Source organism: Cyprinodon tularosa, unplaced genomic scaffold (assembly GCF_016077235.1).
Source record: "Cyprinodon tularosa strain WSP-4 unplaced genomic scaffold, ASM1607723v1 ctg171, whole genome shotgun sequence".
Taxonomy (NCBI): Eukaryota; Metazoa; Chordata; class Actinopteri; order Cyprinodontiformes; family Cyprinodontidae; genus Cyprinodon; species Cyprinodon tularosa.
Window position 1 is genome coordinate 759,317 of NW_024038541.1, and position 11,904 is coordinate 771,220.

At 37.6% G+C, this 11,904-nt stretch overlaps 1 protein-coding gene across 1 annotated transcript; it reads left to right on the forward strand.

Moving 5' to 3' along the window:
• Window positions 1-1,787: 1,787 nt before the first annotated feature.
• On the forward strand, window positions 1,788-11,375 carry tspan36 (tetraspanin 36). The gene is made up of 7 exons (XM_038281503.1): window positions 1,788-1,993; window positions 6,074-6,265; window positions 6,417-6,491; window positions 6,602-6,697; window positions 7,993-8,136; window positions 8,782-8,865; window positions 10,583-11,375. Exons 1-7 carry the CDS (start codon window positions 1,934-1,936, stop codon window positions 10,661-10,663), a joined length of 732 nt encoding a protein of 243 aa, XP_038137431.1. The 5' UTR covers window positions 1,788-1,933; the 3' UTR covers window positions 10,664-11,375.
• Window positions 11,376-11,904: the final 529 nt, after the last annotated feature.

The following is an 11,904-nucleotide window of genomic DNA, read 5'->3' on the forward strand; positions in this document are numbered from 1 at the left end:
GGGCATTAGAATGTTGGGTCTGTAGTTCAGAGATGGTAGTATGAATATATATATTACATAAGCAGCCTACCAGATGTCAGTGATGGGGCCCCTAAGAGGTTGTGGGCCAATATTCAACGGTAGTCTCTGCTTACCGATATTTACGCCATTGCCAAGGGACAAATAAACTGTCTACTGAGCTATGGCTCGACCAGGATTGAACCTAGGACTAAGGTAATTGTCTTATATAGCTGTCCAGCTATGCAGAATATACTCTGCCTATTTGACATGTAGCATCAAAGACATTGAGATACAGGCGTTGGTCCAGAAGGAAAGAGAAGCAGAGCAATTGAAACACACTGTAGATCCATAATCAGGAGCATGCATTCAAACTCCATCCATCCATCCATCCATCCATCCATCCATCCATCCATCCATCAATCCATCTTCTTCTGCTTATCTGGGGTTGGGTTGCGGAGGTAACAGCTTCAGCAGGGAGGCCCAGACGTCACTCTCCCCAGCCACTTGGGCCAGCTCCTCCAGGGGAATCCCAAGGCGCTCCCAGGTAGAGGCCCGCCCCCTCCTGCAGTGTTCAGTCCCACTCCCGCAAAGAATTATGACTTACAGTCCCGCTCCAGCCCGCATCTGTAATAGTTTGTTTTGCTCCCGCCCGCAACTCCAGCATGATTCCGACGTTCACCTACTGCTCAAGGCAATTCGTGTCATTAGTTTGAGGAATTAAACACGCTGTGCTTAGTTGAGCACATTACTGGCCGATTCTTCACCGAATAGTGCATGACACGCATTAGGTGGTATGAGCTGCCATATGCAGCACATTGTGATGTATATATATGATAGACATAGACTGATCATTTATGACCTTATTTTACATTTTATTTTATGTTTTAAAACACGTTTTTAGTTCGCGGGACTGCCGCTTATCACCGCTACACCCGCAATGAGCTTTCAATATTTGTCCCGTGCCGCACTGCTTTGCGTTGGGTCCCATGGGACTCCCGCGGGAGTGCAAGGCTCTACTCCCAGGCCAGCCGAGAAAGATAGTCCCTCCAGTGTGTCCTGGGTCTCCCCCTGGGCCTCCTCCCAGTGGGATGTGCCTGGAACACCTCACCAGGGAGATGTCCGGGAGGCATCCTAATCAGATGCCCAACCCACCTCAACTGGCTCCTCTCAATGTGGACGAGCAGCGGCTCTACCCTGAGTCCGCCACGGATTCCTGAGCTCCTCACCCTATCTCTGAGGGAGACCCCAGACACCCTATGGAGAAAACTCATTTCAGCCGCTTGTTTCCAGGATCTTGTTCTAAACTACAGATAAAAAAATGCAAATATCCAAACTATTGTATAAAAAAAGAGATCTAAACAAGCGGGTCTGGAAAAGTATGGAAATTGGAAATCGGAAAATGTGTAATCATCCATATTATTGACCTTTGATACTAATTATGAACAGTATGATGAAATAAAGTGAAAAAAGATCGTTAACTCCTCATTCAGTGGAAATTATTTTGAAGTCATAACGTCCAGTATAGCAGTAAAATTTTATTCTCCTTTCATTGTTCTCTGATTCATTCTTGGAACGCTAATTAAGAGTGACGATTTCCTGGATATTTTGTGGCTAGTTTCTGTGTTTAAAAAAAAGGAGATAACGGAAGTTAATTAATTTACAAATTGTTTCCCCTAAAAAGATAAATAAAGTCGATTCATTAAGAAAATGTTTCCCTACACTGCAACAAAAAGCTGTTTGTGTGCTGCTTCAGAGAGTGACCCCCACCCCCACCAGTCATGTGACCATGTGATCACAGTCAGCGCAGTCAGACGCAAACTTGTGACTGAGGCGGCAGCAGTCGGAGATCAGCCTCTTACTGTGACATTAAATAAAAAAAGGATCAGATCTACTGAACAGCTCTCCTTCTACCTTCCCAGCTCAGTCTGTCAACATGGACTGCGGTATCTGCACTTCTAAGTCAATCCTGCTCTTCCTCAGCCTGGTCTTCTGGGTGAGTCTGTGCGTAAATTTCCACCTGCCGAGATTTTAATACGCGGAGGAAACCAGAAGCGAACATTTACAGGGACTTATACTACTGCTTACTGTACAACAAACATGTATATAGTTTATGATAATAATAAATAGTATTATTGTTGGAAATATCTGAGCCTTTACAAAAATAAAACTTGTGCGTCGATAGACGTCACAGAAAGCTGCCATTGCTCCTTGGTGGACGCAGTCTTATTTGTTTACTCCAGCTGCTATTGGCCCAGTGTGAATCTTTTTTAGAAATTCGTGAGAAAACGTTTAATCTTTTATGGTTTCCAGTGAACCCTCTCTAACCTGACACCCTCAGTCTGGAGGGTTAATAGCTTTGCCTTTGTTTTTGAATAAACATTGGTTTGATATGTTTTTGGTTTGTGTTTTTTTGGAGCAAACTGGTTTAAAAGGGGTGTTAATTGATTTTGGGGACTGTATAATTACATTACTGTCTGATTTGCCCGTCTGTTTGGCGGAAAAAAAAAAACTAAATATTAACCTGCTCATAAATATCACTGTTAGTATACCTAAAATATTACTTCCTCATTTCCCAGGCATGTTTCAGACAAGACTGTTCAAAATGCATTTTGCAATCTTGTGCCTGCCTTCAGTTTTGTGTCACATATATATTTTTCCTTCTCATTTAATGTATTTATTATTTCCTTTTTCCTGAGTACTACTCTATATTTACAGGGCAGTATTTTGAAGTATTTGTGCTTGCACAAATGCAAATAATAATCATAAGCGGTACAAAGCTCAAGCTGTGACTGGGCTGGGTCAATTTTCTGTATAATCTGTAAGTCAGAAACACAAATCTCATCCTTTCTCTAATCACTATTGATAAGCTTTACAATACCATTACAACTCTCTTCGGTATTGATACTGTTACTGAGGGAAGAACACTCAAAATGAGTTATTTTTAAGTAAATTTGGGCTATGGTAAGGCCTATTTGTATTTAAATTAGTGTCTAGAAGATTGAGAATGAGCGTGATTGTTTTTTGTTTAACAAAGCCCAATAAAGTCAACACTTTTGTTTCATTTAAACTTTAAGCATTTCTACATAATTCAATTCTGGTGGATTTGGAAAGGCTGGAAGCTTTTTGACAACACAAAAAAAAAAACAGTGCATATTTCTGTTGCAGTTATACTAAGACAGTAATACTCACTGTATTGTGCTGACCACACCACTCACCAACGTAAACGGATAAACTGTATATTTGTAAGCCATCAAATTAAGTTTGAGGTTAATACTTAGTTTGGATAGGTATTGGTCAAACCTGCTTTTGGTTTCTGGCAACAGTTAATGAGAATCTGCACCTTTTCAGAAAGATGTTTAATTTGGGGTGGAATTTGGCCATTATGCAAAAGTCAACAATGTATACAGTATCAAGATTTGATATATTAGCTTCATTATCAAATTTGACAATTTCTGACAGAAGTAATTACATTTTATTGAGCCACACCTTGGTAGCTTGATGTATTCATTACTAGCTTAAGGTACATTTTCAGTTAGAGTCTTGAAAGGATCGTATTTTAGTCAGCACAGATCTAATAGATTCTGGAGAAGCTTTCTAAAAACTTTCACCACAGATGAAGAAACCAGGCTTTTTAGTCCTTTTCAAATTCCAGAAAAGCATTGCGGCTGTTAAATGCCATACGTTTTGTAATCCTTTTTGTGCTGCCTCTCAGGCACAAGATCAGATTCCATGGAGCGATTAGGGGGTGAGCAGCAGATGCCGAGGTGCAGGAGAACAACCCCAGAGGCATCCCGTGACTTAGGAGTGATTAGAAAAATTAGTCATGGGGCCTAACTCCATGTAAATTACAGTTTCACCACAGATAACACACATCCGTTCACCTCTTTAAAATATTACGCTATGATTAAGCTGGATTATCAAAGGGAAATTAATACAGAGACTGACCCCCATCACAGGGTTAGAGTTGAATTGGAGGTTTTTGGTTTAATTTTTTTGATAATTCATGACCGTTTTAATTGCTTGATTAGTAAAACAAAATTTAAGCAGATCGATCAAGTTTGTTTTCCATCTGTTGCTCTGTATGAAGCACTAAACGTCAGTTTGTTGCCCTACTTTCTCCTGCATACTATGGTGCTTCTTTTATCAGTGGTTTGGGATCAAATCAAAGACAGTGTGTCGTAATGAAGGGCAAAGGGAAGTCGGATCTGTCAATAATTAGATAAACGCTTCACTGTTTTTTAAAGGACTCTCCCACTTTTTTGGGGTTTAAATTAGACTCACTGTAAAACTCTGTTAGCAGACCTGTCTGTTGTATGATAAAATATGACACTTTCTTTACATTCTGTGTTTGGACCAAACCAACTCATGCATGAAGTCTTATGATGGGTGATGTCACTGCTAAACAATGATAAGGTTGTGACTCAGTCTACCTTCCAACCCCGTTATGATCACATGAGTTTACATCACATGATCAAACGAGGAAATCTTTTGATGTAAACTTGGCTGCTTTGTTCTTACTTTCCATTGAAATGCATTTGTTAGGTATATATCATTTAGCATAAAAATATAGACAAGTACCTCATTGTTATTTGCTATATTTCTTATTGTAAATTACCTGTTTCTCTCCTAGCAGATTTTGTCTGTTACACTTAGACAAGGGCTTTCTTTTTTTAAGAGAAGTTGCCTGAAACAGAAAGAGAGACGTTGATTCTCTCACTTCCCTTTATTAACGCTTTAAACAGAACGTTGTATCGTCTTAAAGGGTGAGCTGTGTTTCTTTTTTTTTTTTCATTATCTTTACAAGCAGTCTATAAAGTTCAAATTCCTGATTCCACATCTTAGGGAGTTTTTCTCATGCACAGCTTGACCCAGTTTTCTAATCTTTTTTTCTCTCCTGTCTCCGGTCTAGTGTACATCAGTGTATAGTACCTCTACATTACAGAATCACTGTGTAATAGTCTACTGTTAATTTTAGTGTTTGTAACAAACCACTATGTAATCCTAGAATTAAGGTACTTAGATTTTGTTTCTTTCCTGCACATATTTCCTAGTTATTCCATTCAAACAGTTGTTCTAAAGGCTACAGATGATATTGAATCATTGAAATGTGCAATAAGTGGCTATTATAACGAACTATTATACTGCAGCTATGATATGGTCTGCAGGAAATACATCATTAAACCATCTTTATGTCTTTGTATTTTAGGTTCATAGCAAACATAGAGCCCAGATAGTGTCTATCCAACTAATAAGAAAAAAGAAACTTATGTTAGATAACAATGACCTGGTTTCATTGAAAATACTTTAATCCAGCTGCATCTGCTGATTTGGCAAACAACGTACTTTTGTTGCATCTTTAAGCCCTGCTAATTATTTTTGCTGCATTAAACAACAAATCACCAATATAATATCGACCTTCCAAAGCACTCCAGCCTCCTTGTTCTACTTGTATCCCCAGAACCGAACATGGAAAATTAGCTTTCGGTGTTTATGAAGATTTAATCTGGAACAAAATCCCAGAAAATTGCTAAACAGCCATAAAACGAAATTCCTTTAAATCAAGGCTGAAGATCCACCTGTTTAGAATTGCGTTTGTTTAGTAGTCTGCAAACAAATTCAGGGGGAAATCTGCTCTTAACAAAATACATTATTACACAATGATGATTTCCCTATGGTAATTATGTGTATCTGGAGAATTTTAGGATTTGTTGTGATGATTCAGATGTTTATTCAGTCCCTGTGTATTTGATTTATGAATTTACTTCGCATTTGTTAGATATTAACAAATTTGAATGTTATTCTAATGTTTTTATGATGTAAGGTATGATGCAGTTTGAATTAGCTCGCCACTGAAATGTGTTATACCAATAAATTTTTACATACTTGCTTTTATATTGACCCAGATCCAGAAGCTCACAGATACATTAGCACTGAAAATGTTGTGATGGTGGGAGAACATAAAACATGCATAACAATTTTAATAGTTATAACAATAACTTACAACATCAAAATTGCCTTTTTTTTTATTGTGCACCCCTATGTTAACAAATGTTTGTCTCTCTCTACCATGCAGGCTGCCGGAGCAGTTTTGGCCTATATTGGTGCCTCTATGATTCAGAGCTATAGCACCTTTGAAAGTTTCATCCAGGACAAGCAGACTTTGATCCCAGCCGCCATTGTCATTGGCATCAGTGTGGTGATGCTCATTTTCGGCCTGGTGGGATGCTGTGCCACGCTCAAAGAATCCAAATTTGGCCTTGGCTGTGTAAGCGCTTGTGTGTCTGTGAAACTTCTAACTCTTTGTCTGAATAGAATCTTGAATGCATTTTTTTCTCCTTTTTGCTTTATGTAATTTGTTCTTATGATTTACCATTTAGCCAGTCTAATTTCTACCTACTGTTTTCCTTGTTTTGCAGTTCTTCCTGATCATCATGCTAGTCTTTGCAGCTGAAGTAGTTGCTTTGGTGTTTACCTTCATCTATCAGGGCAAAGTGAGTCAGAACATACCAATCTTACTCATGTCAAGAGTTTTTTTTTCTATTCTACTCTTCCTTCTTTATTGAGATGACTTTTTATGCTTTTAAATTTTTTTCCTGTGCAGATAAATCCAAATCTGGAGCGCTCGATGAATGATGTCTTTGCAAAGTATGATGGGAAAAACACTGAAAGCCAAGCTGTGGATCTGCTGCAGCAGAATGTGAGCATTCCTCTTTGCAGATATACACATATGTTCTTAGTTCTACTTTCAGACCATCAACATCCGATGCTCTGCTTGTGTTTTTTCCCTACGGTTGCATTTCCTCCTCTGGTTCTTTCAGGTTCCTCTTCATTCCGATAAGTAACCAAATTAGAATGCATAAATAGTTGTGCCTTCTTCTCTACTGAGCATGCCCAGAATAACTCATCCAGACTTTCTTTACTTAGGGAAATGCAGGGTGTTGCTTGGTGTCATAAAAGGCAGGGCAGTAAAGAGAGCACATTGTCCAAAAATAAACATGACTTCACTCATGAAGAAGCAACTACAATGTCTCTTCTAATTAATGACAGTGTAGAAATGGAAGCCATGCAGATACACTTGCTTCATTAGTTTGTTAAAAACGTAGTAAATAACTTAACTGAATTGGATTTTGCTTCGGATTATGGTTTTGGAGTAAATCTCTTTCAATTCTAGTCCTTTAAGAAAAATATTAGTATCTAACCTTTTGATGCTTGTATTTACGAGCTTTTTAATGTTTGTTCCAACAATCAAATTATTTATTTTTTGTTGACAAAGCCATTTCTTCCTTTTTCCCCTTTTTTTTTCAAGTTCTTTTACTGTTTTTAATTTTTCACCAGCATAATAATGTTTTAGGTTTGTCTTTATGAAAGAGAATATCGAGTTCCGGTTTCTGTATTTTACATTCTGATTAAATCCAACTGTAGAAGTAGCTGACTTTTAAAACCTTTCTTTATTTGTATGATGCTATTCTTTCACATTTTGCTGTTTTTATGTAAAATGTATTTGAAATTCATTATGCCACTAGTAACATCCCCTGCCTGATCAACCATCCCTCATGCATACACATATGTCTTCCTAACAGCTGCCTGAAGTTTAAGTTTAAACATAAAGAAATACAAATTCTCTGGGCCTCCATTATAAAACATAGAAGTCTTATCCCATCCAAATTTTGGCTGCATCATTTTGGTTAAATGCACTCAATGATCCGATTATTTCCTTTCATTTACCCAGTTTTTATCACACTGAGCAGATGGTTAGTGCCCAGTGTCTGTATCTACGCACCATTGGTTACTAAAGCATAACTGAAACTGAAGAAATAAAGGTAATGGTGTGTGAAATGTATAAGATAATGTTTCACCTTTGACCTTTTTTGGCTGCCAGAGGCACTCATTCTGTTCACTTTTTTCATTCTTTTTTTTCCTTCTGTCTCCTTTAGTTAGGTTAACATGATATGAGTAGATTTTATACAATTTTCTTTGCTCTTGTCGTTGCAGTTGAAGTGCTGTGGAGTTGCCAACTACACCAGCTGGTTAAACACCACCTGGTTCCGCGAAAATAATACCATACCTCATTCTTGTTGTATAAACGCAACTCAGTGTGCCGGCACCCCACAACCACCTAACCTGCTTTACTCAGAGGTAAATCGGACACAATCGGTACCACTAAGCACTCAGTCACATCGGCCGGCGTTCTTGCCGTTCTTTAAGTTATACTTTTTTTTTTACCTCAGTTCTTGAAGCTGTATCTTACAAAGAACTTATCTTGCGTTATACATTTTCTCAGCAGCTGTATGCTTTGATGTGTCAAATAATTCAGTCTGCATTAGTCAGTTTTGTAGTTGATTTTTGATGCTAAAACTATAAAACGTTAAAAGTATATGAAATATTTTCCAGCCTCTCTGCCATAAAAAGACATTTGTTATTCACAATAAAATCTTATGTAGCAAAAATGATGTCACACTATGGTTGTAATTCAGAAGTCACCATTACAGTGTTTTTTAAAGATTTAACTAGCTTTGCCATTTTATGTTTACTTTAGTTAGCAAGGTTACCATTATTAAAACAGAAGAGACTGTGTATTCCCTAATAAAGGTAGATCCTTATGTTTACTCTGCCGATTTGAAACAGCTGCCAACAGTTTATTGTTTGTCGACTTCATTTCAAAAGGCCTTAGACATGCATGAAATGAAAATATCGTTTTCACCAGCTTATTCTTCTGTGTATCACATTCTGCAAGACTTTTCACATAATTTCTAAAGTGAATTCATTTAATTTGGTTTTTAGGGATGTGAGAAAAAACTGGAGACATTCCTGCAGCACGCGTTGACTTACGGCATGCTGGTTGTGCTCGGGTTTGCCGTCATCAAGGTAACCTATATTTAGTTGTTCTAGAAGCTACTTTTTGCATCCTGCCACACAGCACTATGTAAAAATGGAAGGAAAACTGATATTTTATACTTTCAAACACTCTAGATTAGGGACTTATTTAATGACTGTTTGGGAGGTCGGCTGGTTGGTGCAGATAACCACATTGGTGGGAACTCTTGAATGGAAGCAGTCAAATTAAATTTTACATCGGTTTTTGAAAATCCTCATGTACAATATGAGCTTTGTCACCATCTACTCTTAAAAATAAAAAGGGTCCTTTGTGGAGTTCTCTCGATCATTTCAGCAGTTACACACTCCACTGATTAGATTATTCTTGTTTTTTTTGTAGTTGTTGTTGAAGAAAGCTAAACAAGCAAAAATGATGCAATTATCCCTTTAGTGTCTTCTTTTAGAACTTTAGTCTGATCAGATAGGATTACCAAAATCCCTTCAATTTGCTAAATACTTATGAAAAGAGCAAGACAGTTATAAAGTTGTGTTACTTCAAATACACAACAAACCAGCCTTCAGAAAAGTACACATTCTGTGTTCCATAGATGAATGTGAAATAAGTATATCAAAGCAAAAGCAAAGGATTTTACAAAGATACCAACTAAAACTGATATTAGAGTCATTATCCACAGGAAAACAACTCTTTTCCTGACATGGACTAAATGCCACTCAGAAAAGAAGAGGCCATTGCATCGTTTATAAATTTACCCAGCAACAAAGATCTCAATTTTTGGAGGCATGTCCTTTGTTCTGCTCAAACAAGAAGTTAAGTACTTTATCATAATCACCATTGTTTCATTAGAGGAAAAATGGAGAAACCTGCACAGCAAAGCAGACCAGTTTCTTATAGTTGGGGTGTTTTCACGAAGGAAGGACATAAGCCTTACCATCCAGGCTGATACACCATTTACATGTCTTCTCAGTCTGATAAAGACCTGGTACAGACCAATCATAACTACGGATGTGACACAGAAACTCCAATTAACGCGTTCTGTTTTTGTAATCTGTGAAACATGTCAAGCTGAGAATAATAAATGTGTCCTTTTGTAAAAAGAAATGACACTAAAGCTGCATGTTGTTGAGGTTTATACAGTTAGATCAATCTCCCTCATGACATCAGAAAGGGCATCATTAAAATGTTACTCCGTTGCGGTCGCCATCTTGCTGTTATCCTAGCAGTTAGGCACTGAGAGTGACACATCATAAAGTCCTGCCTTTGCCAGACTGTATTACAGCGTAATTCGGTTTAGCTAGCCAGACTAGGAAGGACTGATATGCTCATTAGAATCAATGGTGTCCTAGGGACACACTATTGTTTGCCTTAATCGGTTGTAAAGTGCCTTATGAGCAACAAAGTCAGTGTTTTGAAGTTTCTATAACAAACTTCTGATCTTAAACCCTTCAAAATTATCAAGAGTTTAAAGGTTGGGCAAACAAGGTAATATATTAACCCAATTCTACTGAGAGGATTTTTTAGTTTTTATTTCAACAAACTATGAAATGCTTGCTTTCCCTCAAACCTTACCCAAATCTTGACGCTTTAATAGATCATCTTAGAAAATGCTTTTTTAAAAATGTGCTTAATGTATCAATTTAAATGAAAAAATATATATTATCCATATTCCAGCAAGTATTTTACAGTGTATAAAAATATCCATATTTGCAATTTACATTTACATTTCTTTATGATTGTTTGCTCTTTCAGTTCTTTGGGATGCTGAGCGTCTGTGTGATAACCTGTCGAGGCAGCAGCCGAAGGAGCGGCTACCAGCCTCTTTACGCCTAAAAACAATTCCTGGAAGTGCCTCCTCCTTTCCCCTCTGATGGGTTTGCTGACTGTCTACCCTGCACTGTAAACAACAACCAGTTCTTTCTACAAATCTAAAGTTTATCTGAAAGAAAAGGAACCGGGAATCTTACTACATATATTACAGCATGCCTCCTCAGACTGTAAACAAAATAAATTGAACTCCTCCATCTCCATCTTGGTTTATGGTTGTGTTGAATGTGGATACATCTGTCAGTTCAGTTTAAGATAAAGCAGTTTGTTTTCTTTATCTTTTTTAATGACATGAATGGATTACAAATCAAGAACTAATTTCAAATGTGTAAAGTGTTTGCTTAGACTGTTTGTATGCTGAAAGCCTTAATTGCTTTATGCAGACTCTGTATGTAATGTAACAAACTTTAGGACATTGGGGCCTCTTTTTCTGCTTATCTTTGAACCTTCTCGCTCTGCTGCATCATGTAGATAAACTTTCAAAGGACATTATTCTCCTTATGTACCTTAGCGAATGACGTCATACCTTGTAGGTTGTTTGTGATAGTTAAGCAAATGCTTTAATGCCCTATCTGGGCATTAAAGCATTTGCTTCAGTAAACTGAATAAAGGAAGAAAAATCTATTTCTCTGGTCAGTTATCTGTATTGAGAACATTTCTATTGGTGATTTGACTTTTATGTTTATTATATTTCTAAATTAAAGTGTTGAAAATTTCACAGTGATTTTGAACTTTTTTTTGTTGCCGCTTTTCATCCTTCTGTTGCCTTGTTATCATATAGAATATCTCTGGATTTTCTCACAAATTGTAACGTTTCGTCTGATTCATAAATGTACGAAGAGCTTCTTGTTAAATGCGGCCTCCTGGCTCTGCTGATAAAGGGCCTCCAGAGTGACAGCATGACTACTCATCTTGAATTAGCACAGTCACTGTTTGCTAAGATAAAACTACAGTCTGGAACTTCCTGGGTAGTCTGCAGTCAGGCTTTATGGGAAACGTGTCAGCCAATCACAGGGCTGATTGTGCAGAAGCTCTATAAGCTTTAATTCAAACTGAAATAAAATGAGAACTCTTTCAATATTCATAAGGTCAGGTCATTTGATTCTTTTTTTTTTTTTCCCCCTCTTAAACCCAGTGTATACCCTTATTGGTATTCATGGATGTGCAGCTTCAAGGTTTGACCATGACTCATCATGTTTGCTGTTGTGCATGCAGTTTTTAGTGGGGTCTACAGGTGGGGGTAGACT

Bases quoted from the DNA above. Each gene is read 5' to 3' on its own strand.
- tspan36 (XM_038281503.1), top strand. From the start codon at position 1,934: ATGGACTGCGGTATCTGCACTTCTAAGTCAATCCTGCTCTTCCTCAGC. The intron at 6,266-6,416 runs GTAAGCGCTTGT...CTTGTTTTGCAG, and splicing joins CCAAATTTGGCCTTGGCTGT to TTCTTCCTGATCATCATGCT. The intron at 6,698-7,992 runs GTGAGCATTCCT...TTGTCGTTGCAG, and splicing joins TGGATCTGCTGCAGCAGAAT to TTGAAGTGCTGTGGAGTTGC.